At 54.0% G+C, this 23,627-nt stretch overlaps 6 protein-coding genes across 6 annotated transcripts; 2 read left to right on the top strand and 4 right to left on the bottom strand.

The window, feature by feature from the left end:
* Positions 1 to 282: 282 nt before the first annotated feature.
* Positions 283 to 1,252, top strand: CCMA1212_009871 (Aquaporin-1; the record flags this gene model as incomplete). The annotated part of the gene is made up of 2 exons (XM_073706935.1): positions 283 to 540; positions 605 to 1,252. 2 exons carry the CDS (start codon positions 283 to 285, stop codon positions 1,250 to 1,252), a joined length of 906 nt encoding a protein of 301 aa, XP_073554577.1.
* Positions 1,253 to 1,543: 291 nt separating this feature from the next.
* On the bottom strand, positions 1,544 to 2,144 carry CCMA1212_009870 (Alkyltransferase-like protein; the record flags this gene model as incomplete). Its single annotated transcript, XM_073706934.1, has 3 exons — positions 2,029 to 2,144; positions 1,784 to 1,907; positions 1,544 to 1,685 (listed from the first exon to the last, which is right to left on the bottom strand). Exons 1-3 carry the CDS (start codon positions 2,141 to 2,143, stop codon positions 1,544 to 1,546), a joined length of 381 nt encoding a protein of 126 aa, XP_073554576.1. The 5' UTR covers position 2,144.
* A 1,470-nt stretch (positions 2,145 to 3,614) lies between these two features.
* On the bottom strand, positions 3,615 to 9,254 carry CCMA1212_009869 (Chromosome-associated kinesin KIF4A; the record flags this gene model as incomplete). Its single annotated transcript, XM_073706933.1, has 4 exons — positions 3,615 to 4,157; positions 4,213 to 8,486; positions 8,624 to 8,947; positions 9,080 to 9,254. 4 exons carry the CDS (start codon positions 9,252 to 9,254, stop codon positions 3,615 to 3,617), a joined length of 5,316 nt encoding a protein of 1,771 aa, XP_073554627.1.
* Positions 9,255 to 13,932: 4,678 nt separating this feature from the next.
* Positions 13,933 to 16,158, top strand: CCMA1212_009868 (Crossover junction endonuclease eme1; the record flags this gene model as incomplete). Its single annotated transcript, XM_073706932.1, has 1 exon — positions 13,933 to 16,158. One exon carries the CDS (start codon positions 13,933 to 13,935, stop codon positions 16,156 to 16,158), a length of 2,226 nt encoding a protein of 741 aa, XP_073554628.1.
* A 486-nt stretch (positions 16,159 to 16,644) lies between these two features.
* Positions 16,645 to 17,454, bottom strand: CCMA1212_009867 (uncharacterized protein; the record flags this gene model as incomplete). The annotated part of the gene is made up of 1 exon (XM_073706931.1): positions 16,645 to 17,454. One exon carries the CDS (start codon positions 17,452 to 17,454, stop codon positions 16,645 to 16,647), a length of 810 nt encoding a protein of 269 aa, XP_073554621.1.
* A 724-nt stretch (positions 17,455 to 18,178) lies between these two features.
* CCMA1212_009866 (Brefeldin A resistance protein) lies at positions 18,179 to 22,799 on the bottom strand (the record flags this gene model as incomplete). Its single annotated transcript, XM_073706930.1, has 2 exons — positions 18,179 to 20,004; positions 20,078 to 22,799. 2 exons carry the CDS (start codon positions 22,797 to 22,799, stop codon positions 18,179 to 18,181), a joined length of 4,548 nt encoding a protein of 1,515 aa, XP_073554622.1.
* Between the last annotated feature and the right edge of the window lie 828 nt (positions 22,800 to 23,627).

The raw sequence follows: 23,627 nt of genomic DNA, 5'->3' as shown, positions 1-23,627 counted from the left end.
GTGCGAGGGTGAGGACAGGGGATGTCGAATGGAAGAGACTGTCAAAGAGTTGCGCAGGATTTGCTGTGGCAGCTCATTTGAGTGGTTAGACATTGACAGGTCCTTATGGGCAAAGGATATAGTACTATATATAGAGAACGACCAAATCAAGGTAGCTCGAGGACACTCTTCCTCTTATCTTGATCCTGCCCTTTTCCAGGCCACGAGACCCCTCTCACCAGCCCAAGTGATCTAAATCCAAATCCAAATTCATCGATGAAGAAAGCAGAAGGCATTGCCAACATGCCTCGCTTCATGTCCTCCCGCGACGCAATCCGCAACGAGCTCATCGTCGTCTTCGGCGAGTTCTGCGGCACCTTCATGTTCCTCCTCATGGCATTCATTGGCGCGCAAGCGGCCATCGAGAACAACTCGCCCGGGAACCCGGATGCTCCTCTGTTCCCCTTTTCACTCATGTATATTGCCGCTTCGTTCGGAACGGCAGTTGCGGTGAATGTCTGGGTGTTTTATCGGATCACAGGCGGCATGTTTAACCCTGCTGTAAGTATAAACCTGCTTTTCAAGTCCATTCTCCTGATCGAGATGACTGATGGAAGGCAAAAAGGTCACACTCGGTCTTGTCCTTGTCGGCGCAGTCTCGCCCCTCCGAGGCCTCCTTATCTTCCCAACCCAGCTCGTCGCCGCCATCGCCGCGGCAGCCGTCACCGACGCCCTCCTCCCAGGCCCTCTCCTCGTTGCCAACAAGCTCTCTTCAGGAACAAGCATCTCCCGCGGCCTCTTCATCGAAATGTTCCTCACCGCGCAGCTTGTCATCACGGTGTACTTCCTCGCCGTGGAGAAGCACCGGGCCACCTTCTTGGCGCCTCTAGGCATAGGCCTTGCTGTCTTCATCGCGCACATTTGCGGTACCAACTTTACCGGCACGTCTATCAATCCCGCGCGGTCGTTTGGACCGGCGGTGGTTACGGATTTCACGGGATATCAGTGGATTTACTGGCTGGGGCCGTTCCTGGGCTCTTTTCTCGCGTTTGTCGTGTATACCATCCTCAAGTGGATGGAGTACCACACTGCCAATCCAGGCCAGGACGATGACGCCGTGGTCAAGAAGACGCCTGCTGGCCTTGCCGTGGCGACAAACGACCGTCAGTACCGCAATGGAAGCGAGAGCGGCAAGAATCGTTCGCCGTCTGAGCCGCGGGATAGCGGGATTGCGCATACGAGTTCAAGGCCTCAGGGGTTTGCGGCCGTATAGGAGGCTTGAAACAACTGGTCCGGAAGAGATGGGTATGATGGAAGGCGCCCAAAGACAAAGCGCATGAATGGAGTGTGGACAAATATGGGCGTACAGGATTCAAACTGCATGTCTGCTTCTCTAATGAGCTCTCGCTACGAAGCTACCAAAAGTCTCTGTGTTCTCGGTATGATTCCATTATATGTATTGTATGTATCAGCTTGTAATCTACCATCACGTCTAGCAAAAACCCACACCATCTGGCTTGTAATTGGGAACGCCCTTATGTAGCGACCCATTCATTGCCCATCGTCACTCTTCCTCTGCCAATTCCTCAGGAAACCATCCATACACCTCCAAATCAACGATATACTCTCCCATCGCGCTCCTTGTCACGTCAACTCCTTCCCTCTGCAACTCGAGGGCTTGATTCGCCGCGCCCGAAGGCTGCGATCTAGACACCAACGATTGTCAGCACAGATCAGCACAAACACACGCCAAGAAAGTCATATGGAGCATAAGAAGAGACGTGTATAATATGACAAGGCTCACCTTGGTGAAACCGCTCCTTTGGAATTAATCACCCTCTGCCACGGCACATTCGTGCTGTTGAACCTCGCTTCCTCGTCCTGCGGCAAATGCTTCATACAGACACCAACTTGTCTCGGTCTCTGTGCTACAATTTGTCATCTGTCATCAGTGTGATTGTCTTGAAGAATTCCGGCTCTAACTAAAAGTAGTTGCAAAGTACGAGAAGAGGTAGATTGTACTCTGTTGGTGAGGCAGAAAGTACGTACGTGTGCCAACTAGATACGCAATATGTGCATACGTCGTCACCTTTCCGTACGGTATCTGTTGAGCGGCGGAATAAACTGCGTGGAAGAAGGCCTGAGCTTCATCCGACCGGGCCATGCTTTATACGCTGAAACGTGAATAGAATAACAAGGCAAGTAAATGAGAGGAAAAAATCGCTTTAGGGAGTGATAATGGACAGAGAAATGCTGGATGAAGAAGTGGTTGAGTTAAAGGGCGTGAATCGGAGAGTTTGGTGATCCGGTGGGGTCAGAGTTGAAGGGAGTGGCAGCTATTAGGTAAGATGGCGACCATTGCCAAAAGTCATAGATGGTAGAAGTGCCAAACATTCTTCCATTCAGAACGTTTCCTATATGTTATCATTGCTTTTCTTTGAGTGCAAGTGGCCACAATCATGTGACAAGAGCAAAGATACTCATACTCTAGCTCTCCGATGTGGACAACTTCTTCCTTGCCTGGCTTATAAGCAACACCAAGACCAATGCCATGTTCAACTCAGATTCATGGTCCGGAAGGCTTCATGGCCCGATGAAGAATAGATTATGCCCGAGAAAGGAACTTGACGGATGAAATGAGCCCACGGTCCTCATTATTTCCTTTTTGAGGGCAACAGGGAAATTGCATAGGAGTCGTTTCTCCTCATCCAGCCTGTATTACGATTCCACACTGGTCAAAACACCATCAGCACTTCTATCAACTCCACATTACGAGGCCCAAGCCAGACAATCAGTACTCCATACCTACGAGTAATGGCGAAAAGAAGTCAATAAACCCGTGCCACGTTGGGCGCATCTCGCATTCAGCACACGCAGGAAAAAAAAACACAAGATCCATCTACAGAGTACGCAATGATAATTTACAAGTTTGCAATTTCATCATACCACCCCAAAGTCTCATAACATGGCCATTGGCTCCCTGCCAGATACAATTCGTTTCTGCCTCCTCTGCAGTTCTTATAATAGGCTCTTTCCCCCCGCAAAGCATTGACCAACAGCCCGCCGCATCGAAGAAAAAGGCATCCGAAAATGAGCCCTCCTCCTGGAAAGTACAATGTAGGGCAACGAGAAAGTGAATACGCGGATGAAATGATAAAAGTTAAGACAAAATCAAGGGCAGACATACAGAATAAAACAGATGCGCAGCATGACGTGCCAACAGCCATTTAGCAACTGCAGATAATGCTGTACTTTGCTCGCTCCAGAAATAAGGTAAAAAAAAAAATAAGTGTCGTATCGAGAAGATGAGTAAAACAAAACAAAAATGTAAGAGGTTCAAGAACTCCTGGCTGCGATAAACGAAACCAAATGAAGAAATGCAAACACGCAGCACCAGGACGTAAGGTAATAAGTATACTTTCTTCCCCTCCAAGCCAAAGAGGCACCAGACAGGAGCAGCATCCATCATGACATAGCGAGGTCTCATCGTAAACAAGAAGCATGGAACAAGAAAAGAATAGATCCAAAGCGAACTGCAGAAGGAGGCAGTGAGTTTCCTGCGAGGCGCAAAGAGTTGGGGTATCGTCCTGCAGTTCCCACGCTCCCAGTTTGCGTCCGCCATGCCAGCGTCACGCTTAGAAGCAGTTCAGACTGCCCTTCTTCTTCTTGTTCTTGCTGATGGCCTGCATCCTCTCTTCCAGCTGCTTGCGAGCAGCCTCTGCCGCTTGTCGCTTCTTTCGCTCCTCTTCAACCGCCTGCATGCTCCATCTGTTGTCCTGCGACTGGTCGACCGGTCGTTCCTTGAGCTCCTTGACCTCGGCTTCAAGCTCTTGAGCGCGCTTCTTCCAAGCGTCGCAGTCTGCCTTGACCTTCTTGGACTGCTTCTCCAGGTCGCTCAACGCCTCTTCCAATGTCTGGGTCAGCTGGCGCTCGGCGCTGAGGTGCTTCTCAATACTGCGGATGCGAGCTTCTTGATCCTCGGAGATCTGAGCAAGGTTGAAATTGTCCTTGCTGGGGGGGCGTGTCGATGTGGGAGAGCTGGGTCCACCATAAGGCAGAGGAGGGAGAGGAACGGAAGGAGGAGGCGATGGCAGAGAGTTGTGCGAAGAGCTCTTGCGAATGGTCGAGTTGGAGTTGGATCGCTTGACGTCGCTGTTCGCCAGTTCGTTGAACTTGATCTGTTCGTTTGCCATTAGTCGTGTTTAGCAAAGGGTGAGAGGGAAAGCCACTTACCTGGAGAGCCGCGTACTCCTCACGAACGGTTTCCAGCTCGGATTGGAGCTTGAGTCGTGACGACAGCGCCTCGTCTAGCTGAGCGTTACGTTCAGACTGCAACGAGCTCAAGCGGTTGTTGGTGACCTGAACCTCGTCAAAGTTGTGCTGCAGCTGCTCTTCAAGCTCCTCAATGAGACGGGAATTCTTCTTGTTGCGGCCATCGAGGTCGTCCACCTTGGCCTTGACCGCGGCGAGCTGGTCCGTAAGGGAACCGGACTGGGCGCCTGTGCTGCCAGGAAGCATATTCGCAATCGCCTTCTGGACTCCCTCGAGATCCCTGACGAGTGAGTCGTTGATGTTCGAAAGCTCCGTCACATGAGTTGTGAGCTCGCCCACCTTCCGGTGCTCGGACTCGAATGCCATTTGGCTGGCGATGAGAGACTCAATGCGCTCGCCCAGCTTCTCCAGGGGAATCTCTGCGCCGAAAGCAGCTGCGATCTGGGTGGCCACCCTCGTCAGTTCATCCCTTGACTGAGCAAGCTCCGACTCCAGCTTCAAGATAGCGTCCGAATGCTCAGTCATGAGCACCTCGACCTGCTCCTCGTAGCTTGTCTGTTCGTGGTTCTTCAGGTCGGCAAGCTCCCGAGCGTGCGCCTGCTTGAGTGCCTCCATCTCTTCTTGGTGCGCCTTTGTGGCATCCTCGTGGCTAGCAATGAGCTCCTCCAGCTTAGCGGAAAGCTCCTGGTGGCGAGCGGTCGTCTCGGCCGTGACAGAGCTATGGATCTTGGACATGTCGTCCATTGCTGCTCGGGCAGAACGATGGAGAGCTTCGAGCTCTGCCACCTTGGCGTTGTTGCTACTAATGATGGCCTTGTACTCGTCAATCTCTGCACGCAAAAAGTCAATAAGCTCCTGCTGCTTGATGATCTCCTTCCTAGCCTCGTCGACGTCTGTCTCGGCAACTGCTCGATATTCCGACTCGGCAAGCTGGGCATTGGCAGCCTCGAGTTGGGCTTCCAGTTGCTGGATGGTCGCTTGCATCTCTTTTTCTGTGGTACGCATAGAGACCAGAGCAACGTGGTGCTTGTTCTCCCATCCTGCCAGCTCAGCCTGCAGCGTCGACACTCTCTCGTTGTATGGTACAGCAGCCTCCTCCTCCTCACTTGCCACGAGCTCTCTAGTAGGGGTCGAGGCCACGGATTTGCGGAGGACCTCCACTTCGCTCGTCAACTCCCGTTCACGCGCAGCATGCGCCTCGCGAAGGTCGAGCAGCTGCCTCTCGCTCTGCTCCAGCTGGCCTCGCAGGGCGGCAACCATCGACATGTCGACGGGAGAAGCTTTCAAGCTGGATCGCTCACGTGCAAGACCCGAGATGATGGCCATTTTGCTTTCCATCTCCTTCTTGGCTGCAGCAATGTCGGATTCCAGCTCTTGGATTCGTTCACTGCGAGATTGAAGCTCATGCATGGCTGAGCTGAGGTTCAATTCAAACGTCTGCATCGTCTCAGGCTTGCCCTCAAAGTTCTCGGCGGCAAGGTTCCTCAGGGAGACAAAGGACCGCTGCGCACGGTCAACGCCAAGAAGATTCTGGCTTGACTTTCGGCGGATGACACGGGGGCCAGTGTCGACAGTCCGGGCTTTGGTGACTTCAGTCTTGAGCTCCTCAACCATGTCCAGGGCCTCATTGTGCTTGAGCTCAAGCTGTGCGTACTTCATGGCCAATTCCCTCTCGGCTTTTTCTTTTTCTTCAGCCAAGAGACGAAGCCTCTCGAGCTCAACGGCGAGCTGTTCATTTTGCTCGGTGTGGCCGACCAGCTGTTGTTGTTGTTGCTCAGTTGGCACACGATAGTCGACATGCTCGGGCTCACCAATAGACTCAATATGCTCAACGAATTCAGCAGGTTCCTTGAGCTCCACCCGCAAGTGTTGCTCCACAGGCTCAACCTCGGCCTCCAACTCATCTTGTGCATGCTGTTCGTGCTGCAGCTCCATGTGCTCCTTCAGCTCCCTAGTGAGGTCCTCGACTGATGCTGCAGGCTTAGCTGTGGCAGTGTCGTCTTCTGACTCGAGATCGAGATGAGTAGTGTCCGCGGTGATGGGGGAGTCCATCACTGATGAAAGCTCCGAGGAGAGAGATCGGGGGACTGAAGATCGGATATCATCCTTGGCGTAGCTCGTCTGGCCAGACTGGAAAGACTCGGGTCGAGTCTCGGTCGCCGCATCAACGGAAACGGTGGACTGGCGGACGCGATCAGGGTAGCGTGCCTCATCGATAGTGTCCTGAAGCTCGGATAGCTTCCGCATCGCCTCTTCATACTTGGCGTGCAGTCTGCCATAGTCGTGAACGGTCGTCTCGTGTTCGGTTCGAAGGGCGAAGAGCTCCCGCGTCACCAGCTCCAGCTTGTCTGAAACGAATTTGGTCTGCGCAGAGGCCTGGCTTTTAGCTGCCTCGTCGTTGACAGGCTCGGCTCCCGCGTTATTGGCGGCGTCTTCGTCTTTTTCCACAACAGGTGCGAGCTTGGACTTGACATCTTCATCCCCATTCTCCTGCGCGTTGACTTGAGAGGGTACATCACCCTGGCCGTCTTTGGGCTTCTCGCTCGTTGCTAAGTCCGAATTGGGCACTTTGGACTCGTCCACATGGTCAAGCTCGTGCAGCAAAGCATCCAGCTTGCCCAGGCTCCGTTGCCTCTCTATGACTTGCTCGAGCCGCTCAATCTCTCGCTGCATAAGCTCTGCATCCTGATCAGCCTCGGCGAGCCTCTCCTCCAGAGTTGAGATATAATCCTCGCTTGCAGCCTCGTTCTCGCGAACGCGGGAAATTTCTTTGCGCAGCTCAACAATAATGGCGGAGTTCTTCTCCTCGCCGCTGGTGTGGCCATCCAGCTTAGCCTCCAAGTCGTGGAGATAGCTTTCTGTGCTAGCTTCGCGGTCAGTGAGCTTCTGAATACGAGACTGCAGCTGCGAGTTGATGGTTTCGATGTAGGCCAGCTTCGTTTCCTTCTCGAGAAGATTGGTCTCGGTGTTGGACAAGGTAGTTCGAGTGCTCGACAAGGACTGCTCGAGCGTCTGGATGGTCTTCTCATATTCCAGCACAACCTGTTCGACGGCCTTGGCAAATGAGTTGGAGCGATTCAGCCGATCTGTGGCGTTTTCGCCTTGCAGCTCGTCCAGCTGGCGATGGTGCTGAGACTCGCTCTCCTGGGCCTTTGCCATTTGCGCAATCAAATGGGCATGGCGCTGGCTCAGGGTGTTGTAGTTTTCCTGGGCGTCAAGCAGCTGATTTTGAAGCTCCACCTCACGCTCGTTCTGTCTCTCTGATCTTTCGCTAGACCTGTTGGCGCTACGAGGGCGGAGATCAACTTGCCCGTTGGCACTGCGGATTTGTTCGCGCAAAAAGGCAACCTCGGCCTTGAGCCGTTCGATGATGGCCGACTTATCTCCCTCTTCGACCTGCTGAATGCGGGGTTTGGACTGAATGGCGCGTGCGCGCTGGGCGTACTGAACGGTGTTGAGTGTCTCGCTGAGATGGAATTCCGGTGGCGTGACGCAAGCAATCATGTAAGTGATGGCGTTGCCGCCCAGCGAGTCCTGCAAGAGTCGCGTGAGCTTTGAGTCGCGGTAGGAGACGTGCGCGCCCGCGTTGCGCGACGACAGTTGGCTGATGACTTTGCCCAGCGCAGCCAGTCCGGCATTGATGGATATTCCTTCCTTTGCGCGCTCACCCTGCGCACCCGTGTTTTTCAGTCTCTCGCTTCCGGCTAGATCGACAAAGTGCAGCTTGCTGTCAGTCGTGACGGAGATGTCTTGGCCACTCATGGCTTCCAGTGGCATCGAGTGGCGCTTGTCGGAGTTTGAGTACTTGTTTTTGCGCTGGACCAAGTTGAGGGAGAAGACGGCGTGGGAGCGGGATGACTTGGCGTTGATGGCAGTAGCATCGGTCTGACGAATGGAGGAACCGAACTCAAGGGCGTTGAGAAGGTCATCGACGCACGTAATGTCGACCTGGTGCAGGCCCGTGAGGATGATGTTGCCCTTGACATCTTCTCGGATGGCCACCGAGGTTCGATCGTTGAGCGGAGTTGAGTCGTCAACCAAGAGGTCTCGCAGCGTCTCGTTGTAGATTTCCACATAGGTCGCCGTCATCGCCCAGTTCCGGTCGCCCAGGTTATTCTGGCCAAAGGCACGAGGACTCCTGAAGCTGCTGGCGCTCCTCATCGTGCCATTGCTCCCTCCACCTCTCTGTACGTCCAGCTTCTCGAATAGGGCGGCTGCGGCTCGGGGAATGACACCTACAGGGAGCGTGATAGGTTAGCCATGCGAAAATTCGTGTGCGGCTTGCGCGAAGATTGGGGGCTATTGTTAGTAGGCAGTGAGAAGAACCGGCTGAGCGCGGGGAGTGGGCAAAGGAGCAGAATGAGGCGCGTACCCATATCGTCTGGATTCTGCTGTGCGCTGGGACTTGAAGTGCCCATGGTGTATGATTTGCCAGCACCGGACTGGCCATAGGCGAGAAGAGAAACATTGTACCCTTGGGTAAAGGCGTTGATGCTGTCACTCAAGTAGTCCCAGATGCCACCCTGCATAACCTCGGGGCCAAAGACGCGGTCGAAGACGAAGAGTTTGCGACCCTGGGGAGAATCAATGGATAGGCTCGTGTTGGACGTGACGTGCACCATGGGGCGCTGGAAGCGCTGTGGAATCAGGTCATATCCTGGATCTTCCGGATTCAACGCCGGTCGGACTCGGACAGCTGGAATGAAAACGACCGTCAAGCGTCAGCTCATCGGTATCAAGAGTAGCAAGCCAGGAGGAACAAGCGCAGCCACGCCATGGCGAGACAAATTCACAGGCGCTGAGAACAAGACGAATGTTGCGTACGTACCAACACGGACAGCCGTCCGATTGTCCTCATCAGAGGCTCTGCTCTCGCCACCTTGCTTGCTGTTCATACTCAACCGGCTGGTGCTCCTTGGTTGAGGACGAGAAGCGATTGCGCTCAGGGGACGCTGAAGCTTATGCGCTGGCGATGGCGAGGCCGGCGGAGAAGAAGTGGCCATGGCGGAAGCTGCGAAGCGAGGCGGAGCCAGTTGTCACCGAGGCAGCGAAGGTCCAATATTCGCAGGTAGGGGCCCGCGTCGACGGTGCGCACAAGCCGGCGCAAACGCGCACAAGCGACTGCAGGTTTATGACCCAAGGCGCGGACACGGGCAGCGCTGAACCGGTGAGGGATAGCGAGCGAATTAGACGGAAATGGGATGAGGCCGGCCGGCGATGTGTCTTGGGAGGAGAGGAGGGAAAGGAACGACGATGGTCAGAGCCTGGCGATCAAACGAGCGGCCTTCTCCAGAAAGAGAGCTGTTGCGCCGATCGAAGTTCGTTGCCAATAAGCCGGATCTCTTTTTTCCCTTGGTCTCTTTTTGCTTTTTCCTCTCGTCTCTCTCACTGTGCCTCTCTCGTGCTCACTCCCGTCTCTGCTGGTCGCCCCCTTGTCTTGCTCTGTCTGATCCAATCTTGCGCACCAACTGGCCAGTGGGGACGCAATGCTGCTGCATGAACTCGTACAGGTAGAGAGGTACGAGGACAGCGGAGGCGCAGGTACAGGACGGATGTATGTGCGCGAATGCGAGTGCGTATGTACACGTGTGTGCGTATGTATGTTGGGCAGCGCTACCTCAGCAGGCACGGCTGCATGTCCAGCGCAGCACTGATTCGACGGCCGTCTTCGTTCGTGGGGATATTGCGGTAGTACGACTGGATGGGCGGACGGGCGAACAGGCTGCTCGCGAGGAGGGCCAGAGGGTCTCGGGGGTCCTTGTTCGCCTATCAACAGGGCATGTCAGAGCTGGGCCTTTGATGGAGACGGCAGGGCCCTTGAAGCGAGTGGATTTGCTGTCCCGTACCTAATTAAACAAGGCGCCAGGCCTTGCCAATGCAGCGGATTGAGAGTCGCGACGGGGCCTTGATCTCGTATGTACCGATACAAAAGAGCTAGGCGCAGATATGCAGAGGTCGAGGCAGGGCAAATCGAATCTGCGAGAGTCCTTGCGAAGGAGGCGAGGCTGCAGAACGCAGAACGCAGAACGCAGAACGCAACGCAATGCAGCGACAGGGCGAAAGAAGAGACAACGGACCAAAGACGTGGTGTTTTTCCGGCCCGATATTAAAAGGGGGGGAAAGTGCTGGTGTTTGCTACCTTACAGTTGGCAGTTACCTACCTAGTTACCTGGCCAGTCAGTACTGTACCTTGGTAGGGGGAAGAAATCAAGCAATCAATCCAGTAAAAAAAAACCATTGATAATTGCTCTAGTGCCCAGGTTAGCATACAATTGACAGTAGCTGCTTGCTAAAACGACAGACGAGCCCCTAGAATGCGCATTGCCGGCCACGTTTGGCTGAGATTGTCCTATCAAATAAAAGCAAAGGAGTTACGGTTGACTGAAGATGGGGGAAAAACGTACGAGCCTGGTCCAGTCCAGCCCCGAGCCTTCAAACGCCCCAAATTGCCTCGCACAACCCCTAAAAAGCCACCGCGAAAGAGGCTCAAGCTTTGTGTCGACAAATTGCAAAACAGCCTGTTTGATTCTCCATGAAGTTACAGGTACAGGTACGTTCATTTCAGCATCGGCAATTGACCACGGCCAGGTAGGTACAGAAGACTTGCGATTGCTGGCTTGGTACGCCCCCGAACCCCTGAAATTGCACGCTTCCTAAACGGACTAGCGCCCCGATGCGAGGTGACCAGTTTAGCGCTTCGCTCCCCTGGCCCTTGGCCTCTTTGGGCAACCGCTGCACCAGCCACCCTGCAAAGCCACCGCAAGCCCTGAGGCTGGAGACCCTGGCGCCGTTCGGAGAGCAAACGGCCTTCAGGAATTTTCGTGCCTCTGGTGACTTTTCGACCTGATGCACCATTGATCCATGTTGCACAAACGCGAACATCGAACTCTCGCTTGTTCCTGGTTTTGTCCCTTTGGGGCTAGACTGCGTCCTCCCTGTCGGGTCTATTAGCGCAGCTACTGTACAGAAGCGTGCTTTCCCATTGTCTTGTACCTGTACATGCGCTCCGCCAAAGTCCGGAGCAACAGTCGAAGCAGCAAGCAGTCTTTTCTCTTTGCCACCAAGACGTCGTACAGTATCACCATCATCGTCGCTCTCTTCCCCTGTCCGTCCTACTCGTGACTCGAAAACCTGACCCGTGGAGTCTGGAGATTACTTAAACGATAACCGAACGCAGAGGAAGAAGAAGAAGGTGTCCGGCTCCTCGTTCTCCACGATATTGCCACATGCGCGCGCGATTAACAAAGAATCGACGATCAGGGCTGACTTACAAGTGGAACGCGAAGACATGTGCTAGCGTGTGATTGCTGCTACTGTACGGACCCGTGTTGGTACATGGTTGGCAATCGGTGATGGAAAATGTTCTGGCGGCAGATTCCATGTCTGGTCATTTCCCAGATGGCTTCACCTCCTGATGCTGCTCGTCGAACGGAAGAGTAAGGTAACGCCTGGTATGCTCAAACATACTTTGTGCTCTTGATAATATGTTCAAGCACCCTATCCCCTGTGGCTGGCTCTACAGAAACGGCGGTTGACACGTCAGCTAGCCAGTCAAGCTTGGAGCACCTTGATATCTTTAGTCTCTTGCCGATTGCTGCGCCTTGTCTTGCCCACTTCATCTGTGCATGGGGAACAAAAGCTCCGCTCAAGACCTCATTCTTCTAGTACAAAGTAATCGTACGGAGCACGGCTTGCTTCGTAACACGGTGAATAAGATGAGGCACCAGACCAGGGTGTCATTTCCGCCGCTGCCGTCATTTTGCCGCCTGCTCTCACCTCACGATCCAGATGGCTTTTTGCTCTGTCTACCTGCCGTTTCACATGGCCGCCTCATCTCATGCCATGCCGCGCCACGTTCCATAATCACTGGACCTGTCAATGGCAGCAGTTTGGTTGCATTCACTGCACTGCTCGATGACAAAAAGGGGCATGACTGCTAACAGTCGATAATGGACATGACCGTATTACAGCACCACGATGGCGCTTCACAAGGGGCACGCCGGCTATTGTTTGCAGGCAATCAAACCTATCGCCGACACCACGGCGATCTTCACCCGGTGGAGGCATCGGTGCTTCAGCTGGACCGACACGAGCAGCGTCAGGTGTTACTCCCAGAGATTAGCATCGCGACGCCTGCATGACTTGTGCTTCCGTACCACAGGGCCAATATTGCTCGCATGTACTTCGTAAAGGACGTGCATCTGCGATCTGTCGTTATGATGATCCCCTTCACCTGCAAGACTACACCTACTAATCACCGAAAGGCCCGGCTGTGTAACCTATGCTCCATAGTTCTGAGATGAGCGATAGATGACCCAGATCTTCCTTTTAACTCGTGCTGTGCTACCCTACACCACGACTGCAGTTTGCCATCGCGATGATGCGATTTGCATACAGGGAGAAGGAACATGAAGGAGGAAAGTAACCAGCTGCGACAATTTCACCAGTCAGTGGTTTTCCAAACCTTGGTCAAAGACTTCGCAGTCAGCTGTCTTTACGCCCGCGAAGATACAGACGATAGCGTCACTAACGTAAAGCATGGAACTACTTTGTAATGCTGCCGATTACATATCGATATGTCAGCGGCTACGCCGTTCAAATATTTCACAGCCGGTCTATCCGTCAGTGAGAGAAAAAAAAAAGGAAAGGACATGTTGAGGGCGATCGGATTAACCCGAGATTGAAGTCATTAGCGATCAAGTGAGATGTCTCAGTTGAACGCAATGAATCCCTAAGCAGGGAACCGGGAACAACAATGGATGTTGTATGATTCGGAGTGTGTCAAGAATATGGACTTCTCCGTGTGGCCTATTACACAGTACAGTAATTTGACCAGGTGAAAGTGAAAGTGCACCTTCGAGAAGCAGAAATGGCATGGCCGTTGTTGATGGTGACTTGCTGAGGTGCAAAGCCGTTGCGGCATTGAAGGGCCACGTCTACTAAGGCTGCCTCCAACGACTCGAGAGGGTAGGCTGCCTCTGCAAGCCTCAAGGTGATTGCCTCCAGGAATCTGTACAGGTAAGCCTAATGCCAATTATTTATCGGCGACATTCACATCATACCCTAACCACAGGTGGTGCTGTGTGGAGATGCCATATTGCAGACGTTCCGACTGATAATTAGCAACAGCAAGTGTAAGAAAAGATGGGTGTGGATGGGTTGACTCTTCCAGTTTGAAACGAGAGTGGCTTGCAGTTTCTGATGAGAAAATGGTCCGTCGATATGCTCTTCTTTTTTTACGTTGATTCCCGGCGTTATGGTCATGACAGTCACAACCATCGCCATCGGGCTCGCGGGGCGCAACCCGCAGCGGCAGACGGGATACACAGCACCGTCAGCTGGAACTGCCTAAAGCTGATGAGCAGAAGAAGACCTTGGTCGGATCAATCACCATTTCCCGTTCATAATCTCTTCAGATGAATGGATAAAGGCTTCCATTTGGCTGCCGCGAACAGCAGTGAATTATGTAAGCATATATAGACGGCAAGCAGCACCACGTGATTTGGCGATTCGCGCGAGACCAGGGTCGCGTCCGACTCGAGGCTCGCGATAAGAGCTGCACGAATCCTTGCTGACGTTGCAGCACATGTGAGATGGCACGGCATCACGGCCTTGCCGGCTTCAGCCTTGGATAGCCGCTCACCGAAGTCATTCCCTCTTTCTCGTGCTCCTTCAGCTGCCATGGCTCCCCAGGTGATTGACCTGATCTCGTCCAGCCCGTCCTTGCCTGCCAGGGAAGCATCGCCATTGGCATCATCGCCCATTGCCATCGACAGTCCACAGCGAAACAAGCACCGGCGATCTCGGCCACTTTCACCGAATCTGTTTGTTACCTCGGACTTGGACATTGCCGACGACGAATCTGCCCGTCATGATGCCAGAACCGCCAAGAGGCCCCGGATATCTGAAAACGAATCACTGCCTGTCAATCCCCCTCGGGCACCACCACAACCTCCATTTCTCAGTGCCCCACCAAACAGGTCAAACCGAGTAGAATTCGATCCGATCGAGTTCACAAGCTCCCTCGAGCCGAAAACTCCCAATATCCACCACGATGCTGGCACATCCTCTGATGCCTCGCGTCCCGTTCAGACGTGCCAAGCGCCTCCAAACACAGGCTTGAGCTCCGACCCTTTTGCAAGCTCTCCCCCCAACCCTCCTCCTCCTCCAGTTGCTGCTGCTGCTGCTGCTGATGCTGCATCGAAGCAAATACCCAAGCAACGTACGACTACAAATACCACAACCCATGATTTGACCGACCCTTTCGCAAGCTCGCCGCTTCCTCCTCATCAACGCCTGACCGCTCTGCCTGTTGTACGGGGGTCACATACAGCAAGAGAGCGGCCGGAGTCGGCGCATCCCGTTCCAAGCGATGTTGGATCGCCGGATCCTTTTGCCAGCTCCCAGGATGCCAACCTCCCTCGGCCCGCCAATGCCTCCGTCTCTCGCAGAGCAGTGTCTGTAGAGGTGACTGATCAAGCTTGGAGGCGGAGGCACTGGGATCCGATATCAAGTTCAGCCCCAGAGCAGACCCCACGGGTTTCTCATCCGAAGAGATCTGCTGCCGAACCACGCGATTCCGGACCGGTCGTTATCAGCATCGACTCGGACTCCGCGGGCACATCGGACGACGAGTTTCCAGACATTGCCGACTTTGGCGTGTCCAGTTTCAGGCCACGTCCCCGCTCTCCTATGCGACGCTCTCGTAGCGATATCATATCCTCAATGAGTAGCAGGCCTAAGGCGGCTTCAGCAACAACCGCAGAACAACGAGCTCGTGATAAGGAAGCCCTGGTAGCTGCCAGAGCCGCAGAAAAGGAGAGAAAGCGGCTGGAGAAGGAGCAACTGAAACAGGCCAAAGCCTTGGAAAAAGAGCGTGCTACTGCGTTGGCAGAGGTGAACAAGGTCCGCACGGACAAGAAAGTGTCGACACCGGAAATGATTCTCAACATGCCGTCAGGCATAACGGAAGGGCTCAAAGTACAGCTAGAGACTCTGCTGGACGGGCTAACCGTAGAACACACCACCTGGAACAGCCCTGTTGCCAACGCCTTCAAGTGGCAGAGGAAGGTTCGGAGTCGGTTTGATGAGGAGATGGGCCACTGGGAGCCTATCCCCCTGCGGATCATGCCGGAGAAGCACGTTCTGATCCTGATGACAGCAGACGAGTTTGTGGGCATGGCTGTCGATGACACCGTAGACTCTAGTGTGTCTCAAGCAAAGAGGCACTTCCCTGGCCACGAACTCATCTACCTTCTCGAGGGTATGAACCTCTGGTTGAGAAAGAACCGCAATATCCGGAACCGCAGATTCACATCTGGCGTGCGCGCGCAAGATCAACCGCCTCCCGAAGGAACGGCGGCGTCGTCATCATCGACGACAACAACGACAGCTGCCCCCCGTAGACGCCGTAAGAACGCCGCTGCCGAGGAGTATATCGCCGAAGACATTGTTGAAGACGCCATGCTGCGCCTGCAAATCGAGCACGACGTTCTCATCCACCATACGTCCGTGCCCCTAGAATCAGCCCAATGGATCGTTGCCTTTACGCAACATATATCGACCATTCCATACAAGAAGATGCGCGACAAGATGACTTCTGCGGCGGGTTTCTGCATGGAGAGCGGACAGGTCCGGACGGGCGACGACGCCCGCGACACGTACGCCAGGATGTTGCAGGAGATTGCGCGCGTTACGGCTCCGATTGCGTACGGGATCGTGTCGGAGTTTGACTCGGTGAGCAAGCTTGTTACGGGCCTTGAGCGAGGAGGGCCGTCGGCGTTGGAAAGCGTGCGCAAGAGCGTGAACAAAGATGGCGTGGCGTCGGAGAGGACTGTCGGACAGGCTGTGAGTAGGAGGATTCACAAGGTGTTTACGGGGAGGGATGAGACGAGTACGGATGTGTGATGGAAGCCTTTGACTGCTGGTTTCGCGATTTGTCTTGATTGTTCAGGCATGGATATTGAACGCATGTATAGGATAGATATCACCTCAAATGGTTTAAGATCGAGATGAGACACATAATAATCCATAATTATCACGAGAGCACACAGTCATGACGACAAGAGATCGGTAGAAGTATCATTAAATCGTGTTCCATTATCTGACTGTTCTGTCTATTGATTCATAAATTGTCGTCTAGTGTCTAAGGTGTCCGAGTTAGCAAAGGGCACAACACTCAATATGCGTAAAGGTAAAAAGAGTGATCAGGGGTGAATTGTCAGACAGCGGTTGGACAAAAGTTTTTCCACATTGTGTTTTTTCAGAACAGGTCTGTGTTATTTGTTGTATCATCACATAAAGAAGGCAAAGGTAATGCAAAAGCGAAAAAAAAAAAAAAAAGAAAATGAACGTACCTTTTCCAAAAGTGGCTGGGTAGCGCGCCGCCTCATTCTACCCAGCACTCATGTCGTGACTCTTGCGTTTCTTCGTTGGACCCGGCAGAAAAAACGACGTCAAGGTGCGCTGCTTCTCATCAAAGGCGGCGCTGCCGATGCCGCCACGAGTCTTTTTCAAGTCCCGGAGATGTATGGTGCAGTTGACGAGGCTGACGTGCAGCCTCAGCGGCAGCGACTTGTCCTTGCCTACCATGGATTCGGCCATGGAGACCGTGCATTTGAGGAAGCCCGTGTTGTCCCAAAAAGGAGGCGATATGAGGGAGCTGGCGGCGCTGGGATTGGGTTCGACAGTGATGCCGCCACGGCTAACTCGGGCGCAGAGCTCGCGGTACAGGACGCCGAGAATGATGCCGTGGGACACAATGGCGCATGCCAACTTTGTTGAAACCTCATCCGTCTGTGAGCTCAGGAGCGGAATCAAGTAGCCGTCCAAGAAGGCGTCGACTCTCGCCTTCATCGACTCGGGAGTCTCAGAATCGGGAGCACGACCTCGCGAGTCTCCGAACTTGATGCCCTCATCGCTTCCAAAGTCCTTCTCCCGCAGCTCGGCGAGCTCAACGACTGGAATGTCCCGCGAGTGAACGCGTTTCTGTTCCGCCGCGATCGCCTCCGCCGTCTTCACCGCGCGCTTGAGATCGGACGAGAAGATGTATTCCAGCCCCAACTCCTCGTCCTCGGCCAGGTGAGTGGCCAGCCTTCGAATCTGCAGCACGCCGTGCGAGGTCAGCGCCGAGTCCCGCGACCCGGCATAGATGCCAGCCACGTTGTCGACCGTCTCGCCATGGCGGATCAGGAAGAGGTGCATCTTTGAGCGGACACAAGGAACGAGCAGCGGTGGAGCAAAGAGCTCCGCGTCATGGAGGCGAGGACGGTGCTGCGGGTGCCATGTGGGAGGCCCGAGAGGGTTTTGTTTGGAGGAGGGAGAGGGCGCGGAGGAGGATGGAATGGAAGAGAGAAGAGAGGAGAAGGTTCAAGTCGAGGAGGGAAAAGTTTTTATTTTCTTTATCCGTAGAATTCGAGGGCTCTGATTAGGGCATATGTTGGTGGGGTAGCAGGTGGGTAGCTGCATACTAGCTGCCTGCATATTTCACATGGGCGCTAGATATGCAATTATGAGAAGCCGAGCCTACCCCACTGTTGCAGCAATCGAGCTCTTGTTTTCTTCGGGGACGAGAGCCGAAATAGGTACGCGCGAATGAGGTGAACTCACAGCAAGCAAGGAGGAGGAGAGGAAGAGCATACTTGATCGGATGATTGGAGAATGAAAGTATTAAAAAGAATCCGAGTCATATCGTTCGCAGCGTATGTGTATACAAAGGGGCAAATTCATCTTCTGCCGATGCACCTATCTCCAAGAGCTGAAAGAACGAGCAGCTCTTCTAGTACACCTTAGGGTACTTCGTACGCCACCGCCACCACCTTACCCTGAAGGTAGAGAAAATTCTCTCTTGGCTAGAACAAGAGGATCATTCCACACTAGACCTTGCATAAAATTTGCCAAGGTATGAACCCATCTATCCTTGCCGCTATCAATCCGCCTGGTGGTGACCGTGTCTCACCAGCTTCGCCATGATCATCTTGAATGGGTTCCTTGCTGAAAACTTCAGCCAAGTCGACAAATACACAACGCCGTAGTTGAACAAGATAAAGCCGCAGAAAATGCCAAAGTCTCTCCAAATGTGGCTGTACTCGACACTGAAGCCCCTTCCAAACTGATCGCCCGTTGCGTATTGACAGAATTCGCACAAGCCATCTGGAGCCGTCTGCACGTATCCGCCAGCCTGGTTGATGTATGAAGCGGTATAGCTCTCACATGTCTGGCCAGGCGGAGCACTGAAGCGTGCGAATTCACTGCTCTTGCATCGAACCGGATGGTCGTGGATGGCGGCGCCGAGAAACGCCTCGAGCAGATAGTGAAAGGGCGACAGCCAGTACATCCAGCTTCTCCAGAATGTCGGCAGCTGGTTGGGCGGCACGACGACTCCGCAGAAACTGACGACGAAGAGGAAGAAGACGGGCACCAAAAGACTTGCCAGCAGCTCATTTGGCGCAAAGGAGGCAATGGCCTGGCCAAAGCTGATGTAGTACAGCTCGAACACCAGTATCAGGATGAAGGAGAAGCCAGATGTGAAACTGGAGACGCGCGTCCCAAAGATCCCCCACCACCAGCAGTTAAAGTAAATTGCTCCAGCGACGATGCCATAGGGGATCTCAACGACTACGGCAGACGTGACCCAGGCGATCCATGAGTAGATCTTGGCGCTGTTCTCGCGGGACTGGAACAGATTGCGCGAGCTGATGAAGACGGGCTGCAGCTGCTGGATCAGAGGCGGCGAGATGGTGAGCGTCATGAAGATGGAGAACAGCCGGCTCTGATACGCAATAGTCGAGTATCCGAGGCGCCAGAAGGTGAAGCAATTGAACAGACCCGTCAGGATATGCAACATGAACTTGCCCACAATGTAATTGGGTGACCTCCAGTACGAGACAAAGGCCCGCTTGACGACCAACCTGGTCTGAACAGACAGCGGAGCGGCGTATTCGCGGTCGTCCTTGAGGTTTTTGGATGGCTCGACCTTCTGTCGGGCTGAGATCATGTCCTGAATCTCTTGGGAGCGCTGCTCATGCTCCGGCGATGATGCCCACACATCGGCCCAGTCCTGGCCGTGATAGTTGGGATCACCTGCGCCAATGGCTTCCAGCATGTACTCGGCGGGATTGGCGTTAGGAGGACACTTGTGCGCGCCGTTGGATTCAAAGTATTGAATCAGGAGCTGGCTGTCCTTGCCTAGAGGCCCGTGATAGACAACTCTTCCGCCAGACTTGAGCAGAAGCAACTCGTCAAAGTGTTCAAACAACACCGCTGACGGCTGGTGGATGGTGCACAGAACTGCCTGGCCAGCATCAGCTAGCTTTCGCAGAAAACGGACGATGTTAAACGCGGCGCCGGAGTCAAGACCAGAAGTCGGCTCGTCGAGGAACATGAGTAGCTCCGGCTTCGATGCCAGCTCAACGCCAATCGTCAGTCGCTTTCGCTGCTCCTGATCGAGACCTTGCCCAACCTTGCCAATGGTGGCGCCCGCAATATCTCTCATCTCGAGGAGGTCAATGATGGTTTCGCAGTACGCGAGCTTCTCCTCCTTGGGAACCTCGTGCGGCTGTCTCAAGAGGGCAGAGAATTGCAGAGCTTCGCGCACGGTGGAGGTCGGTTCGTGGATGTCCATTTGCTCTGCGAATCCCGTGGCTCGCTGGAACGACTTGGGCAGAGGGCGGCCGTCGACAAGGAATTCGCCAGTGATCGTTCCGAAGCGAATGCGCTGTGCCAAGGCATTGAGCAGCGTCGTCTTTCCCGCACCTGTTGAGAAAGTCAGCTTTGTTGCATGTGAAAAGAACCAAGTCTCGCCTGGTCTTTCTTTGGAAATCCATACCTGATGCGCCCATTAGAGCTGTAAGCTTCCCAGGCCGGACATATCCCTGAACATCTTGAAGCAGCTTCCTCTCGCCGTTTTCGTACGGAATGGTGTAGTTGATGTTGCGAAAGGTAAAGACAGTTTCATTTTTGGCGATCCCCGGACCGCTGCTTGAGTCGCTCAGATCCTGTGCCTTTTCTTCAACCATGGCTGGGGTGACGTGAGATAGAGCTCCGGACTCCTCGTCCTTCTTCTTCTCCCCAGCCCTGCCACCGGTCTCGATAGTGGTCTCGACAGCTTTTGGGACTTGACCTCTCTTGAACATGGTGATGGCTCCTCCACCAGCATTTGGCTTCATTGTCTCCATTCCGACTGCCGTCAAGAAGACGAAGAAGATGAAAAAGGCCCAGAGGAACCCAAAGTTGCGCCACAAATGTGCCCGAGTGTACTGAAAGGCTGCTTGAATGTACGCTGCGCCGTCAACACTCGTCTGTCCTGGTCGGCTTCCTGCCAGAGTGCAAGACTGGAATTGCGGCGATGTCCCCGGCCCTTGAGGCACCAGATATGGACTCACGCAGTTGAGTTGTAGACCTGTGAACTCGTTCGACATGAGACACTCAAACCCGTAAAAGATCCAATTGATCCATCGCAGCCAAGAGAACCAGGGGTGCATTTCGGATGGAGGAATCAAGTATCCCGTGTACACAATGAGGATCTGTACTGCAACGCCAGTCAACCGCGTCGCCTCGTCCAGAGTCGGGCACCAGGCCGCTATGCACCGGAAGAACGCATATGTGACCATGGTGACAAGCCACAGGATGAGGGTGGCAATGAAGTACTGCGATGCTGTTCGCGAGAGATGCGCCATGAAGTAGATGATGGTGTTGAAGAGCACGACCTGTATGAAGACAAGTGGGACGTCGACCACGGTCTGCGCAACTGCATATGCCGCTGGTCGATAGAAGGAAAAGGACTTGTGCTTGAGCATGATGGGCTTAGATGTGAATGCCGCCGTCATTTCAGCCAATGCAAGCAGCGCATTGAACAGCAGCAAGAAGAAGAGCGTGCCGCCTCTCGGAAACGCCCCAGCTGTGCTTGCAGGAAGGTTATAGAACAGGCTGCCCACGATGAGGCCCTGGAATAAGAGACCACCCCATTTGCCAAAGAGAGACGCCGAGTCTCCCAGCATGATGAGAAACTGGCGCTTTGTGCAGGCGATGACTTGTTGATGGAAGGCGAGGGTATAATTGTGTTCCGCCATCTTCTTGGACCGTCTTGCCTCCCGCTCTTCGGCTTGGGCGCGAAGTTCCTTTTCAAGGGCCTCCATGTCAGCCAAATTCTCGCTGTAGATATCGCTTTGGCGATATGCGCTGAAGAACTCATCCGGTGACCGCGGGATGCGCTGCTCCCAGCCAGGGCGAATGCTCCGTTCGTGCTGATCGCTGACAGATGTCAGGAAGTCGGCCGTCGTCCATCGCTCGGGGCAGTCGAAGCCTAGATCCAGAAAATACTTCTTTGCCTTTTCGGCAGGGCCGAAGTAGAGACACTTTCCGCCGTCAATGAGTAGCACCTTGTCCACGAGCTCGTAAAGAGACTCTCCAGCTTGGTACAATGACACTGCGGTTGAGATTCTTCCCATGTTGGTCATTGCACGTATGGCTCTCACATACTCCAGTGCGGTACTCGCATCCAGGCCTTTACTTGAGTTGTCCCAGCCTTGCACAGAGGCGCGGGTGATCATGGCCTCTGCAATACTGACACGCTTTCGCTCACCACCAGAGACACCACGGACAAATTCGTTGCCAACCTTGGTCCCAAGGGTGTGTTCAATCCAGAAGAGCTTCGTAACGACGCGAAGGAACTCCTTGATGTACCCCGAACGGCTTTCGCCCTCGAGCCGACCCTCTTTCCCCGGCGTGCGAGTCCGAAGCGCAAAGGTCAAAGTTCTCTTCACCGTAAGAGTGGCATAGTGCAAGTCGTCCTCGGGGTTATAGATGACTTCGCCGCGGAAGTGCTTGGCTATCTGCTTCGCGTCTGCTCCGCCATACGTGACATCTCCCTCCACGGCCTCAAAGCCATACCGCTGGTTACAGAATGCCTTGAGGAAAGTCGAGCATCCAGCTCCTGGACGACCCAGAACAAGAAGAAGTTCACCTGGTCGGACACAGCCGTCGAAATGGCTGATCAGCTCCCTCACCGGCGGCTTGGCCTGAGCAGCTTTTGGGCCGGCTTTAACAAGGTTCCTAATCTTCCGGGGCAGCCCCAGGAAGATGTCGCCGACTGTTGGCTGAAGACGGGCGCCTAGCCCGACGCCTTTGACAGTGAGATCTCTGAAGATGACACCGCTATGTCGCAGTTGTTCTTCTGAATTTTGTTCTTGCCTGGCATGCCCAAACATGCGTGACATGAGCCGTTCTATCTCTGCCGATTCCTCTTGGCCTTCTGTGCTGGAGGCGAAACTCCCGGTTGTCCGGCGTCGTGACATGGCTCGAAAGAGATCATCTTCATTCTGGATAGACTGACGCCCACTTGCACCACTTGCTGTTCTCGATAGACAGGGACGACCTGGGGTTGAGGAGTCGTCGCTACTGGATGAGATTCGGCTGCCGCTGAGCGGCGATTCTTCTCGGTCTTTCCGGCGATCCTCATCGTGGATAGTGGTGTTTCCTTCGCTGGAAGAAGCTTGCGGCGACAAAGCGCCGGTTTCCTTGGAGTCCATTGGGCCTGGGTCTTTACTCATAGCGTACTGTCAAAGATAAAGGGAAACTGAGTTGGTGGTTCCTCGAGACGACTTCTCAGGTGCGACAATGCTCGTAGCCTCAACGGACGACTCTGGAATTTGTCCTCAGACCACCACCATCCATCGTTCGATAACTCGCTCCACATCTTTGGCCAACGGTTGGCTTTGGCCTCTTAATCTCTTCTGTTTCGGACTTCCAAAGAGTCCGGGAGAGGCTGAAGGAGTCCGATCCGCCGAATGATGGCGAGTCGATGACGATAGAGTTTCCGCCCGTCCTCCTTCCAACGGAGACACTGTGCCGCATAGTCCCGAGCCGCGCAAAAACAGCGGCATCATGCAAAGACGCCACAGTAGACCTTGGCGGGAGCTAGTCATGACGTACAGTATGAACGTCATGTTGGTCGTTGGGATCGAGCGGTCATCGCTTTTTTGCAAGGTGCTTCATGGTAGATGAACAATCGACTGAGACTGTTTGATTCATCTAGGGCGTAGAATCGGTAGACGCTAGAAGAGCTTCGGATCCTTCGTCATTGTTGGCTGCATTGGTGTTATTCGCTGATCGCCTGTATTACCAGGAGCTTACGTTTCCTCCTGTAGTCAGTATCCCGAAAGCAGCGATCCAAGACCTGCGACGATCGTATGGGATGTAATTAATCTACGATGAATCTCGACAAGCCTTGTCAAAGCAGGTGGTGGTGGCAGGGGTCGGACATAGGGCTGCGTCAAACTACCGAGATCACGCCAATTCCAAAGTCCGGCTTACAAGTGAATGGATCGTGGCTTTCTTTCGTTTTGATCCAGTGACAAGCTAATCGATTGATCTGCTTC

The sequence above is a fragment of the Trichoderma ghanense genome (assembly GCF_004382785.1).
Source record: "Trichoderma ghanense strain CCMA-1212 chromosome Unknown scaffold_19, whole genome shotgun sequence".
Taxonomy (NCBI): Eukaryota; Fungi; Ascomycota; class Sordariomycetes; order Hypocreales; family Hypocreaceae; genus Trichoderma; species Trichoderma ghanense.
This window is presented reverse-complemented; position numbering and strand designations above follow the sequence as displayed.